The sequence below is a fragment of the Salvelinus fontinalis genome, unplaced genomic scaffold (assembly GCF_029448725.1).
Source record: "Salvelinus fontinalis isolate EN_2023a unplaced genomic scaffold, ASM2944872v1 scaffold_0697, whole genome shotgun sequence".
NCBI lineage: Eukaryota > Metazoa > Chordata > Actinopteri > Salmoniformes > Salmonidae > Salvelinus > Salvelinus fontinalis.
In genome coordinates, this window is record NW_026600906.1 from 4,746 (window position 1) to 27,500 (window position 22,755).

The 22,755-nt window shown below is 42.8% G+C and overlaps 1 protein-coding gene across 1 annotated transcript in view; it reads left to right on the forward strand.

Moving 5' to 3' along the window:
• The first annotated feature begins 863 nt into the window (after positions 1 to 863).
• LOC129847082 (ryanodine receptor 2-like) overlaps positions 864 to 22,755 on the forward strand; it is a 44,479-nt gene continuing 22,587 nt past the window's right edge. Inside the window, exons 1-2 of the mRNA XM_055914871.1 lie at positions 864 to 1,019; positions 1,833 to 1,993. Coding sequence (XP_055770846.1) covers positions 879 to 1,019; positions 1,833 to 1,993 — 302 coding nt within the window. The 5' untranslated portion in view covers positions 864 to 878. The remainder of the gene's footprint in view (positions 1,020 to 1,832; positions 1,994 to 22,755) is intronic.

Consider the following 22,755-nt stretch of genomic DNA (forward strand, 5'->3'; position numbering starts at 1 on the left):
AGAGCCGGAGCCGCCACCGTGGAGGGAAGCCCACCCAGACCCTCCCCTAGACTGTGTATGGTGCGCCCGGAGTTCGCGCCTCAAGGGGGGGGTTATGTCACGCCCTGGCCTTAGTATTCTTTGTTTTCTTGATTATTTTAGTTAGGTCAGGGTGTGACATGGGGAATGTTTATGTTTTGTTAGTTTTGGGTGTTTATATGGTAAAGGGGTTATGGGGTGTAGTATATGGGTTTGTGTTGAGTGTAGATGTCTAGCGTTGTCTATGTATGTTTAGTTGTCTAGGAGAGTCTATGGTTACCTGAATGAGTTCCCAATTAGAGACAGCTGATTTCGGTTGTCTCTGATTGGGAGCCTTATTTAGGGTAGCCATAGGCTCTCATTGGTTGCGAGTAATTGTCTATGTCAGAACGTTTGTAGCCTGTGTGTGTGTGCACGACGTTTATTAGCTTCACGATCGTTTGTTGTTTTGTATAGTTTGTATTAAGTGTTTCGTGTTTATTTTTCGTCATCTTTTAAAATAAAAGAAGATGGCTTATTTTCCTAAAGCTGCGTTTTGGTCCATCAATCCTCCACACGATCGTGACACTCTCTGTCTCTCTCTCTGTCTCTCTCTCTGTCTCTCTCTCTCTCTCTGTCTCTCTCTCTGTCTCTCTCTCTCTCTCTGTCTCTGTCTGTCTCTCTCAGTTGCAGTTATGTCTCTCTGTCTCTCTCTCTGTCTCTCTCTCTGTCTCTCTCTCTGTCTCTCTCTCTGTCTCTGTCTCTCTCTCTGTCTCTCTCTCTGTCTCTCTCTCTCTCTCTGTCTCTCTCTCTCTCTGTCTCTCTCTCTGTCTCTCTCAGAGTTGTAGTTATGTCTCTCTGTCTCTCTCAGAGTTGTAGTTATGTCTCTCTCTCTCTGTGTGTTTAGATTCTTGTTGAAGAGGACCAAGCCAGAGTTGAGCAGCAGTACCTCTTCAGCCCGTCTATCAGAGGAGGTGTTAGCTGACAGAGATGACCTGGACTTCTTCATGCAGACCTCCACTGTGAGAACCTGTTGGATTGTCTCTGTTTGACACTAGATACAGTATTTACACATCACCTGAATGATGTCTTCCTGTTGGATTGTCTCTGTTTGACACTAGATACAGTATTTACACATCACCTGAATGATGTCTTCCCGTGCTTATAACACAGACCGTTGATAGACAGCCATGTGTTGGGTGCATTGTGTAATAGTCAGTCAAAAGTAGCATGTCGTTACGGTGTATTGGCCAATTCCAATGTACTACATATGTATTACATGAAAAACAAGTGTCCTCATCCTCTCCAGTCCAACTACTACTGGTTGTATATTTGTGTTGGTATTAACCTTTTATAACCCTTTATAAACCTTTATAACCCCCATATAACCCTATTTAACCCTTTATGGCCCTTTATAACCCTATATAACACTTTATAACCATATTTATCTATTTATAACCCTATTGAACCTTATATAACCCTTTATAACTCTTTGTAACTCTTTATAAACCTTTATAACTCTTAATAACCGTTTATAACCATATTTAACCCTTTATAACTCTTTATAACTGTTTATAACCCTATTTAACCCTTTATAACCTTTATAACACTATTTAACCCTATATAACCCTTTATAACAATATATAACCCGGGTATAACCCTATATAACCCGTTATAACCCTATATAACCCTTTATATGTTAATATAACCTGATATAACCCTACATAACCCATTATAACTTAATATAACTCTTTATAACCGGATATAACCCTTCATAACCCTATATAACCCTTTATAACCCTTCATAACCCTATATGTGCATGGTCTCTCCCCAGTACTACTACTCAGTGAGGATCTTCCCAGGTCAGGAGCCCAGCAGTGTGTGGGTTGGCTGGGTGACCTCTGACTTCCACCAGTACGACATGGCCTTCGACCTCGAAAAGGTCCGCACCGTCACCGTAACCCTGGGAGACGAGAAGGGCAAAGTTCACGAGAGGTCAGATATCTGGGGGGTCTTGGGGTCAAACTAAGGACACATGCACGCACGTCTCACACACACACACACACACAGAGTCCTGTGGGTCAGATTCAGACTAGTAACTACTGTCTCTGTCTATAGCATCAAGCGTAGTAACTGCTGTCTCTGTCTCTGTCTATAGCATCAAGCGTAGTAACTACTGTCTCTGTTTCTGTCTATAGCATCAAGCGTAGTAACTACTGTCTCTGTTTCTGTCTATAGCATCAAGCGTAGTAACTACTGTCTCTGTCTCTGTCTATAGCATCAAGCGTAGTAACTGCTGTCTCTGTCTATAGCATCAAGCGTAGTAACTACTGTCTCTGTCTCTGTCTATAGCATCAAGCGTAGTAACTGCTGTCTCTGTCTATAGCATCAAGCGTAGTAACTACTGTCTCTGTCTCTGTCTATAGCATCAAGCGTAGTAACTACTGTCTCTGTCTCTGTCTATAGCATCAAGCGTAGTAACTACTGTCTCTGTCTATAGCATCAAGCGTAGTAACTACTGTCTCTGTCTCTGTCTATAGCATCAAGCGTAGTAACTGCTGTCTCTGTCTCTGTCTATAGCATCAAGCGTAGTAACTACTGTCTCTGTCTATAGCATCAAGCGTAGTAACTACTGTCTCTGTCTATAGCATCAAGCGTAGTAACTACTGTCTCTGTCTCTGTCTATAGCATCAAGCGTAGTAACTACTGTCTCTGTCTCTGTCTATAGCATCAAGCGTAGTAACTACTGTCTCTGTCTATAGCATCAAGCGTAGTAACTACTGTCTCTGTCTATAGCATCAAGCGTAGTAACTACTGTCTCTGTCTCTGTCTATAGCATCAAGCGTAGTAACTACTGTCTCTGTCTATAGCATCAAGCGTAGTAACTACTGTCTCTGTCTCTGTCTATAGCATCAAGCGTAGTAACTGCTGTCTCTGTCTCTGTCTATAGCATCAAGCGTAGTAACTGCTGTCTCTGTCTCTGTCTATAGCATCAAGCGTAGTAACTCCTGTCTCTGTCTATAGCATCAAGCGTAGTTACTACTGTCTCTGTCTCTGTCTATAGCATCAAGCGTAGTAACTGCTGTCTCTGTCTATAGCATCAAGCGTAGTAACTACTGTCTCTGTCTATAGCATCAAGCGTAGTAACTACTGTCTCTGTCTCTGTCTATAGCATCAAGCGTAGTAACTACTGTCTCTGTCTCTGTCTATAGCATCAAGCGTAGTAACTACTGTCTCTGTCTCTGTCTATAGCATCAAGCGTAGTAACTGCTGTCTCTGTCTCTGTCTATAGCATCAAGCGTAGTAACTCCTGTCTCTGTCTATAGCATCAAGCGTAGTAACTACTGTCTCTGTCTATAGCATCAAGCGTAGTAACTACTGTCTCTGTCTCTGTCTATAGCATCAAGCGTAGTAACTGCTGTCTCTGTCTCTGTCTATAGCATCAAGCGTAGTAACTACTGTCTCTGTCTATAGCATCAAGGGTAGTAACTGCTGTCTCTGTCTATAGCATCAAGCGTAGTAACTACTGTCTCTGTCTCTGTCTATAGCATCAAGCGTAGTAACTGCTGTCTCTGTCTCTGTCTATAGCATCAAGCGTAGTAACTGCTGTCTCTGTCTATAGCATCAAGCGTAGTAACTGCTGTCTCTGTCTCTGTCTATAGCATCAAGCGTAGTAACTGCTGTCTCTGTCTCTGTCTATAGCATCAAGCGTAGTAACTGCTGTCTCTGTCTCTGTCTATAGCATCAAGCGTAGTAACTCCTGTCTCTGTCTCTGTCTATAGCATCAAGCGTAGTAACTACTGTCTCTGTCTCTGTCTATAGCATCAAGCGTAGTAACTACTGTCTCTGTCTCTGTCTATAGCATCAAGCGTAGTAACTCCTGTCTCTGTCTCTGTCTATAGCATCAAGCGTAGTAACTGCTGTCTCTGTCTCTGTCTATAGCATCAAGCGTAGTAACTCCTGTCTCTGTCTCTGTCTATAGCATCAAGCGTAGTAACTACTGTCTCTGTCTATAGCATCAAGCGTAGTAACTACTGTCTCTGTCTCTGTCTATAGCATCAAGCGTAGGAACTACTGTCTCTGTCTCTGTCTATAGCATCAAGCGTAGTAACTACTGTCTCTGTCTATAGCATCAAGCGTAGTAACTGCTGTCTCTGTCTCTGTCTATAGCATCAAGCGTAGTAACTGCTGTCTCTGTCTATAGCATCAAGCGTAGTAACTACTGTCTCTGTCTCTGTCTATAGCATCAAGCGTAGTAACTACTGTCTCTGTCTCTGTCTATAGCATCAAGCGTAGTAACTACTGTCTCTGTCTATAGCATCAAGCGTAGTAACTACTGTCTCTGTCTATAGCATCAAGCGTAGTAACTACTGTCTCTGTCTCTGTCTATAGCATCAAGCGTAGTAACTACTGTCTCTGTCTCTGTCTATAGCATCAAGCGTAGTAACTGCTGTCTCTGTCTCTGTCTATAGCATCAAGCGTAGTAACTACTGTCTCTGTCTATAGCATCAAGCGTAGTAACTACTGTCTCTGTCTATAGCATCAAGCGTAGTAACTGCTGTCTCTGTCTCTGTCTATAGCATCAAGCGTAGTAACTGCTGTCTCTGTCTATAGCATCAAGCGTAGTAACTACTGTCTCTGTCTCTGTCTATAGCATCAAGCGTAGTAACTACTGTCTCTGTCTATAGCATCAAGCGTAGTAACTACTGTCTCTGTCTCTGTCTATAGCATCAAGCGTAGTAACTACTGTCTCTGTCTCTGTCTATAGCATCAAGCGTAGTAACTACTGTCTCTGTCTATAGCATCAAGCGTAGTAACTACTGTCTCTGTCTATAGCATCAAGCGTAGTAACTACTGTCTCTGTCTCTGTCTATAGCATCAAGCGTAGTAACTACTGTCTCTGTCTCTGTCTATAGCATCAAGCGTAGTAACTACTGTCTCTGTCTCTGTCTATAGCATCAAGCGTAGTAACTGCTGTCTCTGTCTCTGTCTATAGCATCAAGCGTAGTAACTACTGTCTCTGTCTATAGCATCAAGCGTAGTAACTACTGTCTCTGTCTATAGCATCAAGCGTAGTAACTACTGTCTCTGTCTCTGTCTATAGCATCAAGCGTAGTAACTACTGTCTCTGTCTCTGTCTATAGCATCAAGCGTAGTAACTACTGTCTCTGTCTCTGTCTATAGCATCAAGCGTAGTAACTACTGTCTCTGTCTATAGCATCAAGCGTAGTAACTACTGTCTCTGTCTATAGCATCAAGCGTAGTAACTACTGTCTCTGTCTCTGTCTATAGCATCAAGCGTAGTAACTACTGTCTCTGTCTCTGTCTATAGCATCAAGCGTAGTAACTGCTGTCTCTGTCTATAGCATCAAGCGTAGTAACTACTGTCTCTGTCTCTGTCTATAGCATCAAGCGTAGTAACTGCTGTCTCTGTCTATAGCATCAAGCGTAGTAACTACTGTCTCTGTCTCTGTCTATAGCATCAAGCGTAGTAACTACTGTCTCTGTCTCTGTCTATAGCATCAAGCGTAGTAACTACTGTCTCTGTCTATAGCATCAAGCGTAGTAACTACTGTCTCTGTCTCTGTCTATAGCATCAAGCGTAGTAACTGCTGTCTCTGTCTCTGTCTATAGCATCAAGCGTAGTAACTACTGTCTCTGTCTATAGCATCAAGCGTAGTAACTACTGTCTCTGTCTATAGCATCAAGCGTAGTAACTACTGTCTCTGTCTCTGTCTATAGCATCAAGCGTAGTAACTACTGTCTCTGTCTCTGTCTATAGCATCAAGCGTAGTAACTACTGTCTCTGTCTATAGCATCAAGCGTAGTAACTACTGTCTCTGTCTATAGCATCAAGCGTAGTAACTACTGTCTCTGTCTCTGTCTATAGCATCAAGCGTAGTAACTACTGTCTCTGTCTATAGCATCAAGCGTAGTAACTACTGTCTCTGTCTCTGTCTATAGCATCAAGCGTAGTAACTGCTGTCTCTGTCTCTGTCTATAGCATCAAGCGTAGTAACTGCTGTCTCTGTCTCTGTCTATAGCATCAAGCGTAGTAACTCCTGTCTCTGTCTATAGCATCAAGCGTAGTTACTACTGTCTCTGTCTCTGTCTATAGCATCAAGCGTAGTAACTGCTGTCTCTGTCTATAGCATCAAGCGTAGTAACTACTGTCTCTGTCTATAGCATCAAGCGTAGTAACTACTGTCTCTGTCTCTGTCTATAGCATCAAGCGTAGTAACTACTGTCTCTGTCTCTGTCTATAGCATCAAGCGTAGTAACTACTGTCTCTGTCTCTGTCTATAGCATCAAGCGTAGTAACTGCTGTCTCTGTCTCTGTCTATAGCATCAAGCGTAGTAACTCCTGTCTCTGTCTATAGCATCAAGCGTAGTAACTACTGTCTCTGTCTATAGCATCAAGCGTAGTAACTACTGTCTCTGTCTCTGTCTATAGCATCAAGCGTAGTAACTGCTGTCTCTGTCTCTGTCTATAGCATCAAGCGTAGTAACTACTGTCTCTGTCTATAGCATCAAGGGTAGTAACTGCTGTCTCTGTCTATAGCATCAAGCGTAGTAACTACTGTCTCTGTCTCTGTCTATAGCATCAAGCGTAGTAACTGCTGTCTCTGTCTCTGTCTATAGCATCAAGCGTAGTAACTGCTGTCTCTGTCTATAGCATCAAGCGTAGTAACTGCTGTCTCTGTCTCTGTCTATAGCATCAAGCGTAGTAACTGCTGTCTCTGTCTCTGTCTATAGCATCAAGCGTAGTAACTGCTGTCTCTGTCTCTGTCTATAGCATCAAGCGTAGTAACTCCTGTCTCTGTCTCTGTCTATAGCATCAAGCGTAGTAACTACTGTCTCTGTCTCTGTCTATAGCATCAAGCGTAGTAACTACTGTCTCTGTCTCTGTCTATAGCATCAAGCGTAGTAACTCCTGTCTCTGTCTCTGTCTATAGCATCAAGCGTAGTAACTGCTGTCTCTGTCTCTGTCTATAGCATCAAGCGTAGTAACTCCTGTCTCTGTCTCTGTCTATAGCATCAAGCGTAGTAACTACTGTCTCTGTCTATAGCATCAAGCGTAGTAACTACTGTCTCTGTCTCTGTCTATAGCATCAAGCGTAGGAACTACTGTCTCTGTCTCTGTCTATAGCATCAAGCGTAGTAACTACTGTCTCTGTCTATAGCATCAAGCGTAGTAACTGCTGTCTCTGTCTCTGTCTATAGCATCAAGCGTAGTAACTGCTGTCTCTGTCTATAGCATCAAGCGTAGTAACTACTGTCTCTGTCTCTGTCTATAGCATCAAGCGTAGTAACTACTGTCTCTGTCTCTGTCTATAGCATCAAGCGTAGTAACTACTGTCTCTGTCTATAGCATCAAGCGTAGTAACTACTGTCTCTGTCTATAGCATCAAGCGTAGTAACTACTGTCTCTGTCTCTGTCTATAGCATCAAGCGTAGTAACTACTGTCTCTGTCTCTGTCTATAGCATCAAGCGTAGTAACTGCTGTCTCTGTCTCTGTCTATAGCATCAAGCGTAGTAACTACTGTCTCTGTCTATAGCATCAAGCGTAGTAACTACTGTCTCTGTCTATAGCATCAAGCGTAGTAACTGCTGTCTCTGTCTCTGTCTATAGCATCAAGCGTAGTAACTGCTGTCTCTGTCTATAGCATCAAGCGTAGTAACTACTGTCTCTGTCTCTGTCTATAGCATCAAGCGTAGTAACTACTGTCTCTGTCTATAGCATCAAGCGTAGTAACTACTGTCTCTGTCTCTGTCTATAGCATCAAGCGTAGTAACTACTGTCTCTGTCTCTGTCTATAGCATCAAGCGTAGTAACTACTGTCTCTGTCTATAGCATCAAGCGTAGTAACTACTGTCTCTGTCTATAGCATCAAGCGTAGTAACTACTGTCTCTGTCTCTGTCTATAGCATCAAGCGTAGTAACTACTGTCTCTGTCTCTGTCTATAGCATCAAGCGTAGTAACTACTGTCTCTGTCTCTGTCTATAGCATCAAGCGTAGTAACTGCTGTCTCTGTCTCTGTCTATAGCATCAAGCGTAGTAACTACTGTCTCTGTCTATAGCATCAAGCGTAGTAACTACTGTCTCTGTCTATAGCATCAAGCGTAGTAACTACTGTCTCTGTCTCTGTCTATAGCATCAAGCGTAGTAACTACTGTCTCTGTCTCTGTCTATAGCATCAAGCGTAGTAACTACTGTCTCTGTCTCTGTCTATAGCATCAAGCGTAGTAACTCCTGTCTCTGTCTATAGCATCAAGCGTAGTAACTACTGTCTCTGTCTCTGTCTATAGCATCAAGCGTAGTAACTACTGTCTCTGTCTATAGCATCAAGCGTAGTAACTACTGTCTCTGTCTCTGTCTATAGCATCAAGCGTAGTAACTACTGTCTCTGTCTCTGTCTATAGCATCAAGCGTAGTAACTGCTGTCTCTGTCTATAGCATCAAGCGTAGTAACTACTGTCTCTGTCTCTGTCTATAGCATCAAGCGTAGTAACTGCTGTCTCTGTCTATAGCATCAAGCGTAGTAACTACTGTCTCTGTCTCTGTCTATAGCATCAAGCGTAGTAACTACTGTCTCTGTCTCTGTCTATAGCATCAAGCGTAGTAACTACTGTCTCTGTCTATAGCATCAAGCGTAGTAACTACTGTCTCTGTCTCTGTCTATAGCATCAAGCGTAGTAACTGCTGTCTCTGTCTCTGTCTATAGCATCAAGCGTAGTAACTACTGTCTCTGTCTATAGCATCAAGCGTAGTAACTACTGTCTCTGTCTATAGCATCAAGCGTAGTAACTACTGTCTCTGTCTCTGTCTATAGCATCAAGCGTAGTAACTACTGTCTCTGTCTCTGTCTATAGCATCAAGCGTAGTAACTACTGTCTCTGTCTATAGCATCAAGCGTAGTAACTACTGTCTCTGTCTATAGCATCAAGCGTAGTAACTACTGTCTCTGTCTCTGTCTATAGCATCAAGCGTAGTAACTACTGTCTCTGTCTATAGCATCAAGCGTAGTAACTACTGTCTCTGTCTCTGTCTATAGCATCAAGCGTAGTAACTGCTGTCTCTGTCTCTGTCTATAGCATCAAGCGTAGTAACTGCTGTCTCTGTCTCTGTCTATAGCATCAAGCGTAGTAACTCCTGTCTCTGTCTATAGCATCAAGCGTAGTTACTACTGTCTCTGTCTCTGTCTATAGCATCAAGCGTAGTAACTGCTGTCTCTGTCTATAGCATCAAGCGTAGTAACTACTGTCTCTGTCTATAGCATCAAGCGTAGTAACTACTGTCTCTGTCTCTGTCTATAGCATCAAGCGTAGTAACTACTGTCTCTGTCTCTGTCTATAGCATCAAGCGTAGTAACTACTGTCTCTGTCTCTGTCTATAGCATCAAGCGTAGTAACTGCTGTCTCTGTCTCTGTCTATAGCATCAAGCGTAGTAACTCCTGTCTCTGTCTATAGCATCAAGCGTAGTAACTACTGTCTCTGTCTATAGCATCAAGCGTAGTAACTACTGTCTCTGTCTCTGTCTATAGCATCAAGCGTAGTAACTGCTGTCTCTGTCTCTGTCTATAGCATCAAGCGTAGTAACTACTGTCTCTGTCTATAGCATCAAGGGTAGTAACTGCTGTCTCTGTCTATAGCATCAAGCGTAGTAACTACTGTCTCTGTCTCTGTCTATAGCATCAAGCGTAGTAACTGCTGTCTCTGTCTCTGTCTATAGCATCAAGCGTAGTAACTGCTGTCTCTGTCTATAGCATCAAGCGTAGTAACTGCTGTCTCTGTCTCTGTCTATAGCATCAAGCGTAGTAACTGCTGTCTCTGTCTCTGTCTATAGCATCAAGCGTAGTAACTGCTGTCTCTGTCTCTGTCTATAGCATCAAGCGTAGTAACTCCTGTCTCTGTCTCTGTCTATAGCATCAAGCGTAGTAACTACTGTCTCTGTCTCTGTCTATAGCATCAAGCGTAGTAACTACTGTCTCTGTCTCTGTCTATAGCATCAAGCGTAGTAACTCCTGTCTCTGTCTCTGTCTATAGCATCAAGCGTAGTAACTGCTGTCTCTGTCTCTGTCTATAGCATCAAGCGTAGTAACTGCTGTCTCTGTCTATAGCATCAAGCGTAGTAACTACTGTCTCTGTCTCTGTCTATAGCATCAAGCGTAGTAACTACTGTCTCTGTCTCTGTCTATAGCATCAAGCGTAGTAACTACTGTCTCTGTCTATAGCATCAAGCGTAGTAACTACTGTCTCTGTCTATAGCATCAAGCGTAGTAACTACTGTCTCTGTCTCTGTCTATAGCATCAAGCGTAGTAACTACTGTCTCTGTCTCTGTCTATAGCATCAAGCGTAGTAACTGCTGTCTCTGTCTCTGTCTATAGCATCAAGCGTAGTAACTACTGTCTCTGTCTATAGCATCAAGCGTAGTAACTACTGTCTCTGTCTATAGCATCAAGCGTAGTAACTGCTGTCTCTGTCTCTGTCTATAGCATCAAGCGTAGTAACTGCTGTCTCTGTCTATAGCATCAAGCGTAGTAACTACTGTCTCTGTCTCTGTCTATAGCATCAAGCGTAGTAACTACTGTCTCTGTCTATAGCATCAAGCGTAGTAACTACTGTCTCTGTCTCTGTCTATAGCATCAAGCGTAGTAACTACTGTCTCTGTCTCTGTCTATAGCATCAAGCGTAGTAACTACTGTCTCTGTCTATAGCATCAAGCGTAGTAACTACTGTCTCTGTCTATAGCATCAAGCGTAGTAACTACTGTCTCTGTCTCTGTCTATAGCATCAAGCGTAGTAACTACTGTCTCTGTCTCTGTCTATAGCATCAAGCGTAGTAACTACTGTCTCTGTCTCTGTCTATAGCATCAAGCGTAGTAACTGCTGTCTCTGTCTCTGTCTATAGCATCAAGCGTAGTAACTACTGTCTCTGTCTATAGCATCAAGCGTAGTAACTACTGTCTCTGTCTATAGCATCAAGCGTAGTAACTACTGTCTCTGTCTATAGCATCAAGCGTAGTAACTACTGTCTCTGTCTCTGTCTATAGCATCAAGCGTAGTAACTACTGTCTCTGTCTCTGTCTATAGCATCAAGCGTAGTAACTACTGTCTCTGTCTCTGTCTATAGCATCAAGCGTAGTAACTCCTGTCTCTGTCTATAGCATCAAGCGTAGTAACTACTGTCTCTGTCTCTGTCTATAGCATCAAGCGTAGTAACTACTGTCTCTGTCTATAGCATCAAGCGTAGTAACTACTGTCTCTGTCTCTGTCTATAGCATCAAGCGTAGTAACTGCTGTCTCTGTCTCTGTCTATAGCATCAAGCGTAGTAACTACTGTCTCTGTCTCTGTCTATAGCATCAAGCGTAGTAACTACTGTCTCTGTCTATAGCATCAAGCGTAGTAACTGCTGTCTCTGTCTCTGTCTATAGCATCAAGCGTAGTAACTGCTGTCTCTGTCTATAGCATCAAGCGTAGTAACTACTGTCTCTGTCTCTGTCTATAGCATCAAGCGTAGTAACTACTGTCTCTGTCTCTGTCTATAGCATCAAGCGTAGTAACTACTGTCTCTGTCTATAGCATCAAGCGTAGTAACTACTGTCTCTGTCTATAGCATCAAGCGTAGTAACTACTGTCTCTGTCTCTGTCTATAGCATCAAGCGTAGTAACTACTGTCTCTGTCTCTGTCTATAGCATCAAGCGTAGTAACTGCTGTCTCTGTCTCTGTCTATAGCATCAAGCGTAGTAACTACTGTCTCTGTCTATAGCATCAAGCGTAGTAACTACTGTCTCTGTCTATAGCATCAAGCGTAGTAACTGCTGTCTCTGTCTCTGTCTATAGCATCAAGCGTAGTAACTGCTGTCTCTGTCTATAGCATCAAGCGTAGTAACTACTGTCTCTGTCTCTGTCTATAGCATCAAGCGTAGTAACTACTGTCTCTGTCTATAGCATCAAGCGTAGTAACTACTGTCTCTGTCTCTGTCTATAGCATCAAGCGTAGTAACTACTGTCTCTGTCTCTGTCTATAGCATCAAGCGTAGTAACTACTGTCTCTGTCTATAGCATCAAGCGTAGTAACTACTGTCTCTGTCTCTGTCTATAGCATCAAGCGTAGTAACTACTGTCTCTGTCTCTGTCTATAGCATCAAGCGTAGTAACTACTGTCTCTGTCTCTGTCTATAGCATCAAGCGTAGTAACTACTGTCTCTGTCTCTGTCTATAGCATCAAGCGTAGTAACTGCTGTCTCTGTCTCTGTCTATAGCATCAAGCGTAGTAACTACTGTCTCTGTCTATAGCATCAAGCGTAGTAACTACTGTCTCTGTCTATAGCATCAAGCGTAGTAACTACTGTCTCTGTCTCTGTCTATAGCATCAAGCGTAGTAACTACTGTCTCTGTCTCTGTCTATAGCATCAAGCGTAGTAACTACTGTCTCTGTCTCTGTCTATAGCATCAAGCGTAGTAACTCCTGTCTCTGTCTATAGCATCAAGCGTAGTAACTACTGTCTCTGTCTCTGTCTATAGCATCAAGCGTAGTAACTACTGTCTCTGTCTATAGCATCAAGCGTAGTAACTACTGTCTCTGTCTCTGTCTATAGCATCAAGCGTAGTAACTACTGTCTCTGTCTCTGTCTATAGCATCAAGCGTAGTAACTGCTGTCTCTGTCTCTGTCTATAGCATCAAGCGTAGTAACTACTGTCTCTGTCTCTGTCTATAGCATCAAGCGTAGTAACTACTGTCTCTGTCTATAGCATCAAGCGTAGTAACTACTGTCTCTGTCTCTGTCTATAGCATCAAGCGTAGTAACTGCTGTCTCTGTCTCTGTCTATAGCATCAAGCGTAGTAACTACTGTCTCTGTCTCTGTCTATAGCATCAAGCGTAGTAACTGCTGTCTCTGTCTCTGTCTATAGCATCAAGCGTAGTAACTACTGTCTCTGTCTATAGCATCAAGCGTAGTAACTACTGTCTCTGTCTATAGCATCAAGCGTAGTAACTACTGTCTCTGTCTCTGTCTATAGCATCAAGCGTAGTAACTACTGTCTCTGTCTCTGTCTATAGCATCAAGCGTAGTAACTACTGTCTCTGTCTCTGTCTATAGCATCAAGCGTAGTAACTCCTGTCTCTGTCTATAGCATCAAGCGTAGTAACTACTGTCTCTGTCTCTGTCTATAGCATCAAGCGTAGTAACTACTGTCTCTGTCTATAGCATCAAGCGTAGTAACTACTGTCTCTGTCTCTGTCTATAGCATCAAGCGTAGTAACTACTGTCTCTGTCTCTGTCTATAGCATCAAGCGTAGTAACTGCTGTCTCTGTCTATAGCATCAAGCGTAGTAACTACTGTCTCTGTCTCTGTCTATAGCATCAAGCGTAGTAACTGCTGTCTCTGTCTATAGCATCAAGCGTAGTAACTACTGTCTCTGTCTCTGTCTATAGCATCAAGCGTAGTAACTACTGTCTCTGTCTCTGTCTATAGCATCAAGCGTAGTAACTACTGTCTCTGTCTATAGCATCAAGCGTAGTAACTACTGTCTCTGTCTCTGTCTATAGCATCAAGCGTAGTAACTGCTGTCTCTGTCTCTGTCTATAGCATCAAGCGTAGTAACTACTGTCTCTGTCTATAGCATCAAGCGTAGTAACTACTGTCTCTGTCTATAGCATCAAGCGTAGTAACTACTGTCTCTGTCTCTGTCTATAGCATCAAGCGTAGTAACTACTGTCTCTGTCTCTGTCTATAGCATCAAGCGTAGTAACTACTGTCTCTGTCTATAGCATCAAGCGTAGTAACTACTGTCTCTGTCTATAGCATCAAGCGTAGTAACTACTGTCTCTGTCTCTGTCTATAGCATCAAGCGTAGTAACTACTGTCTCTGTCTATAGCATCAAGCGTAGTAACTACTGTCTCTGTCTCTGTCTATAGCATCAAGCGTAGTAACTGCTGTCTCTGTCTCTGTCTATAGCATCAAGCGTAGTAACTGCTGTCTCTGTCTCTGTCTATAGCATCAAGCGTAGTAACTCCTGTCTCTGTCTATAGCATCAAGCGTAGTTACTACTGTCTCTGTCTCTGTCTATAGCATCAAGCGTAGTAACTGCTGTCTCTGTCTATAGCATCAAGCGTAGTAACTACTGTCTCTGTCTATAGCATCAAGCGTAGTAACTACTGTCTCTGTCTCTGTCTATAGCATCAAGCGTAGTAACTACTGTCTCTGTCTCTGTCTATAGCATCAAGCGTAGTAACTACTGTCTCTGTCTCTGTCTATAGCATCAAGCGTAGTAACTGCTGTCTCTGTCTCTGTCTATAGCATCAAGCGTAGTAACTCCTGTCTCTGTCTATAGCATCAAGCGTAGTAACTACTGTCTCTGTCTATAGCATCAAGCGTAGTAACTACTGTCTCTGTCTCTGTCTATAGCATCAAGCGTAGTAACTGCTGTCTCTGTCTCTGTCTATAGCATCAAGCGTAGTAACTACTGTCTCTGTCTATAGCATCAAGGGTAGTAACTGCTGTCTCTGTCTATAGCATCAAGCGTAGTAACTACTGTCTCTGTCTCTGTCTATAGCATCAAGCGTAGTAACTGCTGTCTCTGTCTCTGTCTATAGCATCAAGCGTAGTAACTGCTGTCTCTGTCTATAGCATCAAGCGTAGTAACTGCTGTCTCTGTCTCTGTCTATAGCATCAAGCGTAGTAACTGCTGTCTCTGTCTCTGTCTATAGCATCAAGCGTAGTAACTGCTGTCTCTGTCTCTGTCTATAGCATCAAGCGTAGTAACTCCTGTCTCTGTCTCTGTCTATAGCATCAAGCGTAGTAACTACTGTCTCTGTCTCTGTCTATAGCATCAAGCGTAGTAACTACTGTCTCTGTCTCTGTCTATAGCATCAAGCGTAGTAACTCCTGTCTCTGTCTCTGTCTATAGCATCAAGCGTAGTAACTGCTGTCTCTGTCTCTGTCTATAGCATCAAGCGTAGTAACTCCTGTCTCTGTCTCTGTCTATAGCATCAAGCGTAGTAACTACTGTCTCTGTCTATAGCATCAAGCGTAGTAACTACTGTCTCTGTCTCTGTCTATAGCATCAAGCGTAGTAACTACTGTCTCTGTCTCTGTCTATAGCATCAAGCGTAGTAACTACTGTCTCTGTCTATAGCATCAAGCGTAGTAACTGCTGTCTCTGTCTCTGTCTATAGCATCAAGCGTAGTAACTGCTGTCTCTGTCTATAGCATCAAGCGTAGTAACTACTGTCTCTGTCTCTGTCTATAGCATCAAGCGTAGTAACTACTGTCTCTGTCTCTGTCTATAGCATCAAGCGTAGTAACTACTGTCTCTGTCTATAGCATCAAGCGTAGTAACTACTGTCTCTGTCTATAGCATCAAGCGTAGTAACTACTGTCTCTGTCTCTGTCTATAGCATCAAGCGTAGTAACTACTGTCTCTGTCTCTGTCTATAGCATCAAGCGTAGTAACTGCTGTCTCTGTCTCTGTCTATAGCATCAAGCGTAGTAACTACTGTCTCTGTCTATAGCATCAAGCGTAGTAACTACTGTCTCTGTCTATAGCATCAAGCGTAGTAACTGCTGTCTCTGTCTCTGTCTATAGCATCAAGCGTAGTAACTGCTGTCTCTGTCTATAGCATCAAGCGTAGTAACTACTGTCTCTGTCTCTGTCTATAGCATCAAGCGTAGTAACTACTGTCTCTGTCTATAGCATCAAGCGTAGTAACTACTGTCTCTGTCTCTGTCTATAGCATCAAGCGTAGTAACTACTGTCTCTGTCTCTGTCTATAGCATCAAGCGTAGTAACTACTGTCTCTGTCTATAGCATCAAGCGTAGTAACTACTGTCTCTGTCTATAGCATCAAGCGTAGTAACTACTGTCTCTGTCTCTGTCTATAGCATCAAGCGTAGTAACTACTGTCTCTGTCTCTGTCTATAGCATCAAGCGTAGTAACTACTGTCTCTGTCTCTGTCTATAGCATCAAGCGTAGTAACTGCTGTCTCTGTCTCTGTCTATAGCATCAAGCGTAGTAACTACTGTCTCTGTCTATAGCATCAAGCGTAGTAACTACTGTCTCTGTCTATAGCATCAAGCGTAGTAACTACTGTCTCTGTCTCTGTCTATAGCATCAAGCGTAGTAACTACTGTCTCTGTCTCTGTCTATAGCATCAAGCGTAGTAACTACTGTCTCTGTCTCTGTCTATAGCATCAAGCGTAGTAACTCCTGTCTCTGTCTATAGCATCAAGCGTAGTAACTACTGTCTCTGTCTCTGTCTATAGCATCAAGCGTAGTAACTACTGTCTCTGTCTATAGCATCAAGCGTAGTAACTACTGTCTCTGTCTCTGTCTATAGCATCAAGCGTAGTAACTACTGTCTCTGTCTCTGTCTATAGCATCAAGCGTAGTAACTGCTGTCTCTGTCTATAGCATCAAGCGTAGTAACTACTGTCTCTGTCTCTGTCTATAGCATCAAGCGTAGTAACTGCTGTCTCTGTCTATAGCATCAAGCGTAGTAACTACTGTCTCTGTCTCTGTCTATAGCATCAAGCGTAGTAACTACTGTCTCTGTCTCTGTCTATAGCATCAAGCGTAGTAACTACTGTCTCTGTCTATAGCATCAAGCGTAGTAACTACTGTCTCTGTCTCTGTCTATAGCATCAAGCGTAGTAACTGCTGTCTCTGTCTCTGTCTATAGCATCAAGCGTAGTAACTACTGTCTCTGTCTATAGCATCAAGCGTAGTAACTACTGTCTCTGTCTATAGCATCAAGCGTAGTAACTACTGTCTCTGTCTCTGTCTATAGCATCAAGCGTAGTAACTACTGTCTCTGTCTCTGTCTATAGCATCAAGCGTAGTAACTACTGTCTCTGTCTATAGCATCAAGCGTAGTAACTACTGTCTCTGTCTATAGCATCAAGCGTAGTAACTACTGTCTCTGTCTCTGTCTATAGCATCAAGCGTAGTAACTACTGTCTCTGTCTATAGCATCAAGCGTAGTAACTACTGTCTCTGTCTCTGTCTATAGCATCAAGCGTAGTAACTGCTGTCTCTGTCTCTGTCTATAGCATCAAGCGTAGTAACTGCTGTCTCTGTCTCTGTCTATAGCATCAAGCGTAGTAACTCCTGTCTCTGTCTATAGCATCAAGCGTAGTTACTACTGTCTCTGTCTCTGTCTATAGCATCAAGCGTAGTAACTGCTGTCTCTGTCTATAGCATCAAGCGTAGTAACTACTGTCTCTGTCTATAGCATCAAGCGTAGTAACTACTGTCTCTGTCTCTGTCTATAGCATCAAGCGTAGTAACTACTGTCTCTGTCTCTGTCTATAGCATCAAGCGTAGTAACTACTGTCTCTGTCTCTGTCTATAGCATCAAGCGTAGTAACTGCTGTCTCTGTCTCTGTCTATAGCATCAAGCGTAGTAACTCCTGTCTCTGTCTATAGCATCAAGCGTAGTAACTACTGTCTCTGTCTATAGCATCAAGCGTAGTAACTACTGTCTCTGTCTCTGTCTATAGCATCAAGCGTAGTAACTGCTGTCTCTGTCTCTGTCTATAGCATCAAGCGTAGTAACTACTGTCTCTGTCTATAGCATCAAGGGTAGTAACTGCTGTCTCTGTCTATAGCATCAAGCGTAGTAACTACTGTCTCTGTCTCTGTCTATAGCATCAAGCGTAGTAACTGCTGTCTCTGTCTCTGTCTATAGCATCAAGCGTAGTAACTGCTGTCTCTGTCTATAGCATCAAGCGTAGTAACTGCTGTCTCTGTCTCTGTCTATAGCATCAAGCGTAGTAACTGCTGTCTCTGTCTCTGTCTATAGCATCAAGCGTAGTAACTGCTGTCTCTGTCTCTGTCTATAGCATCAAGCGTAGTAACTCCTGTCTCTGTCTCTGTCTATAGCATCAAGCGTAGTAACTACTGTCTCTGTCTCTGTCTATAGCATCAAGCGTAGTAACTACTGTCTCTGTCTCTGTCTATAGCATCAAGCGTAGTAACTCCTGTCTCTGTCTCTGTCTATAGCATCAAGCGTAGTAACTGCTGTCTCTGTCTCTGTCTATAGCATCAAGCGTAGTAACTGCTGTCTCTGTCTATAGCATCAAGCGTAGTAACTACTGTCTCTGTCTCTGTCTATAGCATCAAGCGTAGTAACTACTGTCTCTGTCTCTGTCTATAGCATCAAGCGTAGTAACTACTGTCTCTGTCTATAGCATCAAGCGTAGTAACTACTGTCTCTGTCTATAGCATCAAGCGTAGTAACTACTGTCTCTGTCTCTGTCTATAGCATCAAGCGTAGTAACTACTGTCTCTGTCTCTGTCTATAGCATCAAGCGTAGTAACTGCTGTCTCTGTCTCTGTCTATAGCATCAAGCGTAGTAACTACTGTCTCTGTCTATAGCATCAAGCGTAGTAACTACTGTCTCTGTCTATAGCATCAAGCGTAGTAACTGCTGTCTCTGTCTCTGTCTATAGCATCAAGCGTAGTAACTGCTGTCTCTGTCTATAGCATCAAGCGTAGTAACTACTGTCTCTGTCTCTGTCTATAGCATCAAGCGTAGTAACTACTGTCTCTGTCTATAGCATCAAGCGTAGTAACTACTGTCTCTGTCTCTGTCTATAGCATCAAGCGTAGTAACTACTGTCTCTGTCTCTGTCTATAGCATCAAGCGTAGTAACTACTGTCTCTGTCTATAGCATCAAGCGTAGTAACTACTGTCTCTGTCTATAGCATCAAGCGTAGTAACTACTGTCTCTGTCTCTGTCTATAGCATCAAGCGTAGTAACTACTGTCTCTGTCTCTGTCTATAGCATCAAGCGTAGTAACTACTGTCTCTGTCTCTGTCTATAGCATCAAGCGTAGTAACTGCTGTCTCTGTCTCTGTCTATAGCATCAAGCGTAGTAACTACTGTCTCTGTCTATAGCATCAAGCGTAGTAACTACTGTCTCTGTCTATAGCATCAAGCGTAGTAACTACTGTCTCTGTCTCTGTCTATAGCATCAAGCGTAGTAACTACTGTCTCTGTCTCTGTCTATAGCATCAAGCGTAGTAACTACTGTCTCTGTCTCTGTCTATAGCATCAAGCGTAGTAACTCCTGTCTCTGTCTATAGCATCAAGCGTAGTAACTACTGTCTCTGTCTCTGTCTATAGCATCAAGCGTAGTAACTACTGTCTCTGTCTATAGCATCAAGCGTAGTAACTACTGTCTCTGTCTCTGTCTATAGCATCAAGCGTAGTAACTACTGTCTCTGTCTCTGTCTATAGCATCAAGCGTAGTAACTGCTGTCTCTGTCTCTGTCTATAGCATCAAGCGTAGGAACTACTGTCTCTGTCTCTGTCTATAGCATCAAGCGTAGTAACTACTGTCTCTGTCTATAGCATCAAGCGTAGTAACTGCTGTCTCTGTCTCTGTCTATAGCATCAAGCGTAGTAACTGCTGTCTCTGTCTATAGCATCAAGCGTAGTAACTACTGTCTCTGTCTCTGTCTATAGCATCAAGCGTAGTAACTACTGTCTCTGTCTCTGTCTATAGCATCAAGCGTAGTAACTACTGTCTCTGTCTATAGCATCAAGCGTAGTAACTACTGTCTCTGTCTATAGCATCAAGCGTAGTAACTACTGTCTCTGTCTCTGTCTATAGCATCAAGCGTAGTAACTACTGTCTCTGTCTCTGTCTATAGCATCAAGCGTAGTAACTGCTGTCTCTGTCTCTGTCTATAGCATCAAGCGTAGTAACTACTGTCTCTGTCTATAGCATCAAGCGTAGTAACTACTGTCTCTGTCTATAGCATCAAGCGTAGTAACTGCTGTCTCTGTCTCTGTCTATAGCATCAAGCGTAGTAACTGCTGTCTCTGTCTATAGCATCAAGCGTAGTAACTACTGTCTCTGTCTCTGTCTATAGCATCAAGCGTAGTAACTACTGTCTCTGTCTATAGCATCAAGCGTAGTAACTACTGTCTCTGTCTCTGTCTATAGCATCAAGCGTAGTAACTACTGTCTCTGTCTCTGTCTATAGCATCAAGCGTAGTAACTACTGTCTCTGTCTATAGCATCAAGCGTAGTAACTACTGTCTCTGTCTCTGTCTATAGCATCAAGCGTAGTAACTACTGTCTCTGTCTCTGTCTATAGCATCAAGCGTAGTAACTACTGTCTCTGTCTCTGTCTATAGCATCAAGCGTAGTAACTACTGTCTCTGTCTCTGTCTATAGCATCAAGCGTAGTAACTGCTGTCTCTGTCTCTGTCTATAGCATCAAGCGTAGTAACTACTGTCTCTGTCTATAGCATCAAGCGTAGTAACTACTGTCTCTGTCTATAGCATCAAGCGTAGTAACTACTGTCTCTGTCTCTGTCTATAGCATCAAGCGTAGTAACTACTGTCTCTGTCTCTGTCTATAGCATCAAGCGTAGTAACTACTGTCTCTGTCTCTGTCTATAGCATCAAGCGTAGTAACTCCTGTCTCTGTCTATAGCATCAAGCGTAGTAACTACTGTCTCTGTCTCTGTCTATAGCATCAAGCGTAGTAACTACTGTCTCTGTCTATAGCATCAAGCGTAGTAACTACTGTCTCTGTCTCTGTCTATAGCATCAAGCGTAGTAACTACTGTCTCTGTCTCTGTCTATAGCATCAAGCGTAGTAACTGCTGTCTCTGTCTCTGTCTATAGCATCAAGCGTAGTAACTACTGTCTCTGTCTCTGTCTATAGCATCAAGCGTAGTAACTACTGTCTCTGTCTATAGCATCAAGCGTAGTAACTACTGTCTCTGTCTCTGTCTATAGCATCAAGCGTAGTAACTGCTGTCTCTGTCTCTGTCTATAGCATCAAGCGTAGTAACTACTGTCTCTGTCTCTGTCTATAGCATCAAGCGTAGTAACTGCTGTCCCTGTCTCTGTCTATAGCATCAAGCGTAGTAACTACTGTCTCTGTCTATAGCATCAAGCGTAGTAACTCCTGTCTCTGTCTCTGTCTATAGCATCAAGCTTAGTAACTACTGTCTCTGTCTATAGCATCAAGCGTAGTAACTACTGTCTCTGTTTCTGTCTATAGCATCAAGCGTAGTAACTACTGTCTCTGTCTATAGCATCAAGCGTAGTAACTACTGTCTCTGTCTATAGCATCAAGCGTAGTAACTGCTGTCTCTGTCTATAGCATCAAGCGTAGTAACTACTGTCTCTGTCTCTGTCTATAGCATCAAGCGTAGTAACTCCTGTCTCTGTCTATAGCATCAAGCGTAGTAACTACTGTCTCTGTCTATAGCATCAAGCGTAGTAACTACTGTCTCTGTTTCTGTCTATAGCATCAAGCGTAGTAACTACTGTCTCTGTCTATAGCATCAAGCGTAGTAACTACTGTCTCTGTCTATAGCATCAAGCGTAGTAACTACTGTCTCTGTCTATAGCATCAAGCGTAGTAACTCCTGTCTCTGTCTATAGCATCAAGCGTAGTAACTGCTGTCTCTGTCTCTGTCTATAGCATCAAGCGTAGTAACTACTGTCTCTGTCTCTGTCTATAGCATCAAGCGTAGTAACTACTGTCTCTGTCTATAGCATCAAGCGTAGTAACTACTGTCTCTGTCTCTGTCTATAGCATCAAGCGTAGTAACTGCTGTCTCTGTCTCTGTCTATAGCATCAAGCGTAGTAACTACTGTCCCTGTCTCTGTCTATAGCATCAAGCGTAGTAACTACTGTCTCTGTCTATAGCATCAAGCGTAGTAACTCCTGTCTCTGTCTCTGTCTATAGCATCAAGCTTAGTAACTACTGTCTCTGTCTATAGCATCAAGCGTAGTAACTACTGTCTCTGTTTCTGTCTATAGCATCAAGCGTAGTAACTACTGTCTCTGTCTATAGCATCAAGCGTAGTAACTACTGTCTCTGTCTATAGCATCAAGCGTAGTAACTGCTGTCTCTGTCTATAGCATCAAGCGTAGTAACTACTGTCTCTGTCTCTGTCTATAGCATCAAGCGTAGTAACTCCTGTCTCTGTCTATAGCATCAAGCGTAGTAACTACTGTCTCTGTCTATAGCATCAAGCGTAGTAACTACTGTCTCTGTTTCTGTCTATAGCATCAAGCGTAGTAACTACTGTCTCTGTCTATAGCATCAAGCGTAGTAACTACTGTCTCTGTCTATAGCATCAAGCGTAGTAACTACTGTCTCTGTCTATAGCATCAAGCGTAGTAACTCCTGTCTCTGTCTATAGCATCAAGCGTAGTAACTGCTGTCTCTGTCTCTGTCTATAGCATCAAGCGTAGTAACTACTGTCTCTGTCTCTGTCTATAGCATCAAGCGTAGTAACTACTGTCTCTGTCTATAGCATCAAGCGTAGTAACTACTGTCTCTGTCTCTGTCTATAGCATCAAGCGTAGTAACTGCTGTCTCTGTCTCTGTCTATAGCATCAAGCGTAGTAACTACTGTCTCTGTCTCTGTCTATAGCATCAAGCGTAGTAACTACTGTCTCTGTCTATAGCATCAAGCGTAGTAACTCCTGTCTCTGTCTCTGTCTATAGCATCAAGCGTAGTAACTACTGTCTCTGTCTATAGCATCAAGCGTAGTAACTACTGTCTCTGTCTATAGCATCAAGCGTAGTAACTGCTGTCTCTGTCTCTGTCTATAGCATCAAGCGTAGTAACTGCTGCCTCTGTCTCTGTCTATAGCATCAAGCGTAGTAACTACTGTCTCTGTTTCTGTCTATAGCATCAAGCGTAGTAACTACTGTCTCTGTCTCTGTCTATAGCATCAAGCGTAGTAACTACTGTCTC